The sequence below is a fragment of the Myxocyprinus asiaticus genome, chromosome 1 (genome assembly GCF_019703515.2).
Source record: "Myxocyprinus asiaticus isolate MX2 ecotype Aquarium Trade chromosome 1, UBuf_Myxa_2, whole genome shotgun sequence".
Classification (NCBI taxonomy): Eukaryota; Metazoa; Chordata; class Actinopteri; order Cypriniformes; family Catostomidae; genus Myxocyprinus; species Myxocyprinus asiaticus.
This window is the reverse complement of record NC_059344.1, coordinates 15,433,183-15,443,474: the sequence shown is the minus strand read 5'-3', so window position 1 is coordinate 15,443,474 and position 10,292 is coordinate 15,433,183. Positions and strand designations below refer to the sequence as shown.

Below are 10,292 nucleotides of genomic sequence, written 5' to 3'. Positions count from 1 at the left end.
TTATGTTGTATATAATTTCAGTTTAAGCTAAATTATTGGATTAATTGTTTTTAATTATAGTTTTTAATGGAAAGAGTTTTTTTTTCTTATCAATTCAATCCAACATATCAGTAGCTGTAACTTCAAGGACAACTCTTCTAATACCTGTATGTTTTACATCTAACAGGTAGCATGCTGTCACTTTCTGTCTCCCTCCTGTTTCCATGGACTCTTATATTGAAGTTTCCCCCTGGACTCCATTTCCCATAGTACACTGCCCTTATCACTTCCATCTGTTCCTGATTATCCTCACCTGTCTTCCATTCCCTCATTTAGTCCCTTTGCGTATAAATAACTTCCAGTTTTGTTCTTTGGTTGTCACTTCTTGTCCGTGTAAAGCTTGTGCTCCGCCTTCGGCTCTACCAGGGACCTCCTTCCCTCTGGCTCCGCCTTGGTCCTCAGACCCACCGGCTCCGCTTCTGTCCTCGATTCCCCCAGCTCTGCCTCGGTCCACCGAGCCTTCAGTGCTGCCTCGGTCCTCCGAGCCTCCAGCTCTGCCCTGGTCCTTCGAGCCTTCGGCTACGCTCCGGGCACTAGGATCCCCAGTTCCGCCCCTCGAGCCTCTCATGGCTCCACCTTCCATGGCTCCGCCTTCCATGGTTCCACCCCTCGAGCCTTTTATGGCTCTGCCTTCCATGGCTCCACCTCCCTTGGCTCCGCCCCCGGAGTCTTCCACGGCTCCAGCTTCCCTGGCTCCACCTTCCATGGCTCTGCCTCCCTTGGCTCCGTCCCTTGAGCTTTCCATGGCTCCACCCAGGCCTCCTGATCCTGTCCCTGCTCTGTGGCCTCCTCCCAGGCCTCCTGATCCTGTCCCTGCTCTGCGGCTGCCCCCCCAGGCCTCCTGACTCTGTCCCAGCCCTGAGGCCGCCCCCCAGGCGTCCTAACATTTTCCCAACCCTGAGGCCACCCCCCAAACCTCCTGACCTTTGGTCACATGTTTCCTCCTGCCCCTCTCCATCTTTAGGCACCAGGAGTCACCTTTTAAAGGAGGGGGGGGAGGGTAAATGAATGGGTGTGACAAGTTGTGAAAGAAAAGTGTTCAACATAATCAACTTTGTCACATTTTCACAATAAACCTTTCACATTTGGCTCCAATTTTTTTTTCCTAATTAAGCTATTTATGGCCAATGTTAGAATAAGACATTAGAAAAGTTATCAAATATACCATTGGTGAGATGATTATAATCCCGACTATTATTTTTCATTGGAAGATTGTTTTCTTGGAATGCTTTATTTTGAAAATTAAGGCATGCATTTTTAACATATCCACATACTGTAGTAACAGTTTCAACAGACCACCCTCTCTGAACTGGGCTGCCATCCACTTAATTATTTTTTTTTGCCCGTCCCTCCATCTCGAGGACTCGGATGTACGTCATTGCTTACGTTGCGTGAGTGCCCACTACTGGCAGAACCCGTGCAATGGGTTTAACTGGAACACCCTAAACCCTTGATCAATTGGAGCTCATTCAGTGCTGATGTCAATTTGTGGAATTATTTAGTGATTTTTGCACCTGAGAAAACAATGTTTTCGGAGGTTGATGCAACCACAGATTCAGGTAAAGTTTAGCTGTAATTTCAGAGGCTTGTGTATAAATCTTTAAAAAAAATCATTAGAATTAATTGTTAGAAAGGATTAACCAAGCTTTACAAAAACAAAAATGGTAACATAACAGTGAACACATAGGCTATAACTGTGTGATAAACAGTTTAAGGTAGCTACAAGTATTGCTGTTAAATCTCATTATAACTTTTCTAAACTGCCAAATTGACCTAACTTCACTTTCATCATACATTAGAGTTGTGTGGGATCTGCTGTCATGTCACAATCGAGTTGCCGTGTGGGATATTGAGCTGCCTGAAGTGTGAAGAGTAGGCTCTCTCCCTCTGTCAAAATCAAGGGGTTGAGGGTCTGTCAACAGAAACTTAACCATCAGTGGAGTAAAAATGTTATGTTAGAGTGGAAAATGCAAACTCTGAATCGCACTCATCAATGATTTTTGCAAAGAATAACCCATCAGTTGAACACAACATAACTGTACATCTGGTTTCAACAACACTAACGCCAGCCAGTACCTGGGGGTGGTTTGGATGACCAGCTAAACTTCACTGTTTTCTTTTACTTCCTCTTCCTGTCCAGTAAATTTTTTAATCCCCCCCAACCACACAGATTTGTTCAAATAAATAATGGAGGTAATCTTCAATGGAGAAAACTTCATAATATACATATATATATATATATATATATATATATATATATATATATATATATATATATATATATATGTAAACATGTCATGTCAAAAAACATGTAAAAATATGACATGTAGTAATGTGTCATGAATAGATTTGATTCAGACATTTCAAAGTTACTTGTAATCAAGACCAACAAGAGGATTTATGATAGCTGCACTGTCTGGTGTATTTTTTCAACTGTCTACTATATCAGAAACACATGTATTGTAAGCCACCAGGTGATGGCAGTGAGGGATCATCCGAACAGAAACAGACAAAGATCTTTCTACCTTAGTTTACAACATATTATGCAAATAACTAACACATCAATATTCTAAGTTATACATTATATAGGAAATGCTTTTTTTTTTTTTATCTATAGATGTATAGTAAATATAGTCTCACAGTAGCAACCTGTGGACAAGTGTGTTCATTTACATGCAAGGAAACATAGTGATATGCAAACAGCATGTTTTAATGATTATATTTTATAAATTATAAACTTGAACTTATACATTAAAATATAATATACTTATACTTAGCTCATTGCTGCTCTACTCTGAGGTGTGCTCTAAAGATAATTTTTTCTTTCTCTGATGTAAAATCTTATTAATGTATTGATCATATACAATGCTAGATATTTGTAAGTTTGTGGAATTGCTTTTCCATCATTTTTTATTTACTAAACAATCAAGATTATATCATGATTTTACACATCATGAGAAGAACTCCTTGAACAAGGAAATGGGCAATGATTTGCTTGCTCAGAGAGCCAAAACAATCATGTGATGCCGTCACTAAAAGCAGAGGGAAGGTTTCCACAGAATGTATTTTTTCTAAGGTGAGCACAGGAGATCATATACGAAAATGAATATAATTTTCTTTGTAGTATGGTTTCTCTTTTATGGACCATGTAAGTACAAAACAACAACAGTTTTCTCTCAGATTTTAATCTCTCATCTAATATCAACACAGGTCTACACATTCATGTAAGAATTGCAATTAATTATATTACAGCAACATATTCTGAGAAGATTTTACAAATGGATGAAGTCATAATGGCTCAAGAAGGAGAGGATGTGTCACTGCACTGCTTTCATCCAAAAGAACAAATAAACAGAGTTTTGTGGTACAAACAGACTCTGGGAGAGAAACCTGCTCTTTTAGTCTCTTCATATCACTGGACTGTAGATAGTGTTATTCATGAAGACTTTAAAAATACAGACCGTTTTAAAGTGGCAAGAGGGATTGACAGCTATAATTTGACTATTCTAAGAACTGTAAAATCAGATTCAGCCACATATTTTTGTGCTGGGTCTTTTGCCAATGTTGTCTACTTTGGAACTGGAACTAATCTGATGCTTAGAGGTGAGTGGTAAACTTATAGAGTTACACTATGTATTTTTCATTTTATCAAATGCATTTTATCAGTTTTACATCTCAAAGAAACGCTGTTCAATAATCCTTCAACAGGTCCAAATTTAAACGTCTTGAAGATTCTGCAGCAACCCTCACCAGGAGTTACACTATCAGGTTCAAATGTGACTCTACAATGTGCAATCCAAAATGAAAAACAGAGTTGTGGAGGCAAGCACAGTGTCTACTGGTTCAGACATGGATCACAAAAATCCCATCCAGGAATCATATACACTCTGGGAGGAAGGGGAGATCGGTGTGAAAACAGTTCAGTGGCTTGCTCTCCTACCCGGAGTTGTGTTTACACTCTCCCTATGAGTAACATCGGTCTCTCTGATGCTGGGACATACTACTGTGCTGTGGTTGTGTGTGAGGAGATTTTATTTGGACGTGGAATTAATTTGACCATTAATGGTAAGTGTTTCAAGTTTACATGTTAAATGCGCTTTGTGCAGCCATTTTTAATAGATAGTAAGGACTTAAGTTTTCATTATTTTCAGTGCTTTAGGTGTTTTAAGAGCTACATAAGTGTGTAAACGCTTAAGGGTGTAGGTGTAAATGATGGAAGCTAATTAAAAATAACATATAACACGTATTATTGTTTTGAGCTAAATTCTTATATATTCGATTTCTATAGATGCAAAATTAATTGCAAGCTCCATGCATGTTTGTAAACCTGTATACTGCTTTATCAGTGTGAAAAACCAGTGATGGTTATAAGAAGAACAGTAAAATAATTCACTAAATACAATAAAAGTGTCATTCTAAATACTTTCATGACACAGCATGTGATTCATTCATTTAAATGTTTAATGTTTCAGATGAACCTAAAGTACAGCACATACAGTTCTACCCTTTAATCGGCCTTGCATTACTGATGACCATAAGTTTCATCATTAATGTTTTACTTTGTGTAACAATGGCGAAAGGTAACCACTCTTTTATTGGCTTTATATAGATATACACTACTATAAAATATGGATTATTTGACATTATTCAGAACCTTTGTGTCATATTTAAAATTGTACCTGTGTTGTGTCATAATTAAATCAGTTTCTGCAAATTCCCTAGGGAAACCTCCAAATTTATGAAATGCTCATAATTTTTTTTAAAAAAATTTGTTTTTAAACAGGCAAAAAATCTCAAGTTCAGGCATCGGCTGATGTAATGTCAAGTGCACAGGTTTGTTTTTCTATTACGTTGTAAAAATTCATGTATCTTCATGTAAGTCAGTCATTCATAAAAACTATGTGGTATAGGTATTATCAATTTCAAATCATGGAATAGAATGTTTATTTATTTATTTATTTGTTTATTTTAGTACAATGTGTCCTCTGATGTGAATTATGCTGCACTAAAACTCACAACCAAAAGCTCAAGACAGCAAAGAGAGAGGAGTCAAAAGCAGACTGTGTATTCTGGACGGATGTTTTAAGATCACATACAGAATTTATATGTGCTGTAAAATCTGTATAATTGTTGATATTATTTGTTAACTATTTGGACACTTAGTCTGATTTGATAAATATATAGTCATTATTTAATTTTTTGACCACAACAAATAATGCTTAAAATCATAGTTATTTTTATTTTTTATCCCTAATAAGAATGTCACAATATATGACATGGGAGAAAACAAAAGCTATGTACCCCATTCTTGAAATTGCAACTTTTTAATTGCAATGTTATGCTGTAAATAAAGTATATAATTTACCATGTTTTGTTGTCTAATTACCCCCATGATTTTTCGTAATATCTTTACTAATGTCTTTTACTCACGTGTCCTGAAAACTGAAAAGGGGACTGTTCTCAAAGTATTTATGAGTAAAAAACAAAACAAGAACACCATAATACCAACATGATCACTTTCATACACATAATTACATTTTGGACTTCTTTCGACTTGAATTTGAATGGTGGCAAGCAGATCTGATAACTGTAAATCACTTTTGATAAGATATACACCATAACTCGCAAGATCACACTTTAAGCAAGTTTAAACCATACAGATCTTATCAGATAACCACAAACTACACAGAGTAACTTTAGAGAAATACCTCTTCTGTTCTACATGTGAGTGGCTGCCTGCAATAATTCTGGCCTATTTCAAGTTACTGTAATAACTACCTAAGTCTTCACAGCAGTGACGTGCACAGAATGGGGGCAGCAGGGGTGCGAGGCCCTTTCATTCAGAAATCTAGAGGTGCCCTTCTGGTCGTCCAGAAAAAAGGGATAAATTTGAATAATTAAGTTAAAATAGTTAAATAAAACAAAATTAAAATCTCGTAACAATCTCACAATAACAGTAATAATGTGTTACATGGAAACATGGAATTACTATGTGAATTCACCCTTCGTCTTGTGGAAGGGCCCATTAATTTTTCAACTTTCTTTTAGAATGAGCTTTTGAGTGGTGTCCCTTCCCACAGCAGTGCCCTTTAAGGGAGCAAAAATGTCGTTTTGAATTCGCCCCAGTACATCAAAGTGGCGTGACTTCACGGAGCTTCTGCTGTTTTGTTTTATTCTGTTTGTGTTTCATGAAGTTACTTGTGAAACGTGACAAAAGATATATGTTTTAAGCTTATAAACTCTAAAAGCTTTTTTTCTCCAGGCCATTACTTGATATTAATTTGATATGTGAATGAAATAATATATATTGTTTTCTACTCGCAAACTTTCTGATCGGCACGATGATTTGACCGTAAATTTGACAGTATATGTACAGTAAACAAAAACAAAAAATATATTTCATAAGTTATGGAAAAGGAACACTTCTAATTTGTCAGCAAATTAAAAAGCACCTGGTAAGAGTTTGTTATATTGCCTTATGCATTGTAAAGTCTTTGAAATGACAACCATTTTGTATTATTCAGAAAACAATTTAATAAAATTATGGGAAAGAATTATGTTTATAATACAAGAAAAATGCTTAAATACTCAAAAAGCAAAGAATAAGTTACAGTTGAAGTCAGAAGTTTACATACACTTAGGTTGAAGTCATTAAAACCACTCCACAGATTAATATCAGCAAACTATAGTTTTGGCAAGTCATTTAGGACATCTACTTTGTGCATGACACGGGTAATTTTTCCAGCAATTGTTACAGACAGATTGTTTCACTTTTAATTGACTATATCACAATTCCAGTGGGTCAGCAGTTTACATACACTAAGTTAACTGTGCCTTTAAGCAACTTGGAAAATTTCAGAAAATTATGTCATGCCTTTAGACAATAAGACAATTAGCTTCTGATAGGAGGTGTACTGAATTGGAGGTGTACCTGTGGATGTATTTTAGGGCCTACCTTCATACTTAGTGCCTCTTTGCTTGACTTCATTGGAAAATCTAAAGAAATCAGCCAAGACCTCAGAAAATAAAAATTGTGGACCTCCACAAGTCTGGTTCATCCTTGGGAACAATTCCCAAACACCTGAAGGTACCACATTCATCTATACAAACAATAGTATGCAAGTATAAACACCATGGGACCACGCAGCTACCATACCGCTCAGGAAGGAGACGCATTCTGTCTCCTAGAAATGAACATAGTTTGGTGCAAAAAGTGCAATTCAATCCCAGAACAACAGCAAAGGACCGTGTGAAGATGCTGATGGTAGTCTGGCATTTTTATGGCAGTTTTGGAGCACTGGCTTCTTCCTTGTAGAGCAGCCTTTAAGGTTATGTCGATATAGGACTCGTTTTACTGTGGATATAGATACTTGTGAACCTGTTTCCTCAAGCATCTTCACAAGGTCCTTTGCTGTTGTTCTGGGATTGATTTGCACTTTTCACATCAAATTACGTTCATCTCTAGGAGACAGAATACGTCTTCTTCCTGAGCGGTATGATGGCTGAGTGGTCCCACGGTGTTTATACTTGTGTACTATTGTTTGTACAGATAAACGTGGTAACTTCATGCATTTGGAAATTGTGGAGGTCCACAAATTCTTTTCTGAGGTCTTGGCTGAATTCTTTTGATTATCCCATGATGTCAAATGAAGAGGCACTGAGTTTGAAGGTAGGCCTTAAAATACATCCACAGGTACACCTCCAATTGACTCCAATTAGACTATCAGAAGCTAATTGGCTAATTGCCTAAAGGCTTGACATCATTTTCTGGAATATTCCAAGTTGCTTAAAGGTACAGTTAACTTAGTGAATGTAAACTTCTGGTCCACTGGAATTGTGATATAGTCCATTAAATGTGAAACAATCTGTCTGTAAACAACTGTTGGAAAAATTACTCATGTCATGCACAAAGTAGATGTCCTAAACGACTTGCCAAAACTATAGTTTGCTAATATGAAATCTGTGGACCGGTTAAAAGAGTTTTTGTAGAGGTTCAATTACTTAAACCTAAGTGTATGTAAACTTCTGACCTCAACTGTATAAACTGTATATAATAAGTGCAATGTAGCTATGGATATAGCTATTTATTTGAACAAAAAAATACAGAAGTATTGTGAAATGATATTCACTAATAAATATCAGTAAACTTAGTAATAACAATTTAAAATAAAAATTTTGATGCATATGCCAATGCTGCACCGTTTATGAAAAATTTAAACATAGGTAATGTGTAGTTACGGGTCAACATATGCATGTGTCAAGGCTAGATTCCACTCACAAGACCCATCTACTTTTTTCACAACTCATGCTGCATCAAAACCACAAGAAACATACTTACACCACCACTCCCCTCACATCTCTTTCCATAACTAAAAACATAAATAACCTGCCACTGCTTTGAAGCAACTTTTATTACAAAAAGTCTTTAAGACCTTGCTGATCAGTCTTCATGATAGAAGTTACATATCACTAAAGATATCCCCTTTCAGGTCAGATATGGATTTTAAACTCTATCCTATCTTGGAGGTAAGTATGTGCAAACCAAAAATGATGCACTGTTAGATCCATTAAATTAAATTAAAGCACTTTTAGTTGATTTATACCGCCTGTTAATTCATATGGCACATTATTTATTTTTTTAAATGTCACTTTATATTTTTACAGAATTTGGTGAACCATACATGTAAAAGATGAACAGTGAATCAAAAATTAATCTATTAAATAATTAAAGAAAGCTGCCAATCATTTACATTCTTCAGGTTTCTTTTTTCATTAAGTTGGTTAAATAAATATTAATAAGTGAAATATAACAATAGTGATGCAGCAGCAGATAGCTTCAGAATTAAACAATATTGATATAATGTTCATGTTAGGTTTTGCTTTATGAAGTATTGTCCACAGCACATTAAACAGAGAAGCAGATTTCTGATTTATGCAATTACATTAAACATGAGTTAATTTATGTGTAATAATATATTTTATTAGCTTTTTGTAATTAATTTCTATATGTTGTATTTATTTTATTTACTTACATGTTATTCAGCACATGAGAAAGCATGCGTAAACATTAGAGTAAACTAAACATAGAACAGTGGGCAGGTTTTCAGAAACTTCTTTACCAACTCAACTGTGAGCTCAAAGTGCAGACCGTCAGCCTCAGAGTTCAGTTTGTGGTCAGTGTATGAAAGTGAAAATAGAATGGAAAGAACAAACAGACAAACTTTAGTAGAACTCAGATCATAGTGGTCAAAAGTTTCCACACAGTTTCTTATGATGCTAAAAACAACGTGTCAAACATAGCTTTGACTTTCACATGTAGTAGGTGGCAGATGAATAGTCTAAGACTGAACTACAAGACTTTTGTTTCACATGCTAAATTTGTTCTCACAGGGTTTATAAATATTGATTTTAAACAGGCCTGCATGTTAAACACAGCCTTGGAGTTTTGCCTAGCTAGATCATACTCTATGTTTCTGATCTGAATTTTTATCAAATCTAACTAATTTCTTGTTTCATTTTTTTTCATTTCAATTTCAAGTTCATGTTTCTAAAGAACAAAGGACATGTCATTTCCTTGGATGCGCTTTTCTGCTTCATTCATGTGTTTAGATTACATGTAGGCTATTTGAATTTAAAGACTGTGGGTGAAAGATGTATCTTTAAGTTGTAGTGCAGGAGTAAACCATATGGGCTTGAATTATGCATTTGCATCAGGTAAAGGGTAAATAATGAATTAGAATAAAGTCATAGATTTCATAAATGTATTACAATAAAAATGAATTAATAAATAAAACCCATTAATACAATGTCACATGTTTAGAAATGCTTATTCATGATTAATTAATGCTAAAAATGGTCTTCTACATACATGCAATTTACTTATTAGCTGTACAGCAGGATAATGTAAAAAAAAAAAAAAAAAACAGTATTAACATACCAAAGGCAAAGTTTGTATAAACATTTGTCCCATTCAAGCCCAAATAAAAAAAATGTGTCCCAAATCAAAGTTGATATTTTTGTACCATATTGTATTGTATCATACACTGCCTGGCCAAAAAAAAGTTGCATACTCTAATATTTTGTTGGACCGCCTTTAGCTTTGATTATGGCATGCATTCGTCGTGGCATTGTTTCGACAAACTTATGCAATGTCAAAACATTTATTTCCATCCAGAGTTGCATTAATTTTAGTCCGAGATCTTGTATTGGCGACAGGAGAGTTGAACCACTCCGTAAAGTCTTCTCCAGCACAT

The 10,292-nt window shown here is 35.6% G+C and overlaps 1 protein-coding gene across 1 annotated transcript; it reads left to right on the top strand.

Moving 5' to 3' along the window:
• The first annotated feature begins 3,114 nt into the window (after nucleotides 1–3,114).
• LOC127417979 (uncharacterized) lies at nucleotides 3,115–5,377 on the top strand. The gene is made up of 6 exons (XM_051658312.1): nucleotides 3,115–3,187; nucleotides 3,292–3,642; nucleotides 3,748–4,104; nucleotides 4,512–4,619; nucleotides 4,823–4,872; nucleotides 5,012–5,377. Exons 1-6 carry the CDS (start codon nucleotides 3,142–3,144, stop codon nucleotides 5,123–5,125), a joined length of 1,026 nt encoding a protein of 341 aa, XP_051514272.1. The 5' UTR covers nucleotides 3,115–3,141; the 3' UTR covers nucleotides 5,126–5,377.
• The last annotated feature ends 4,915 nt before the right edge of the window (nucleotides 5,378–10,292 follow it).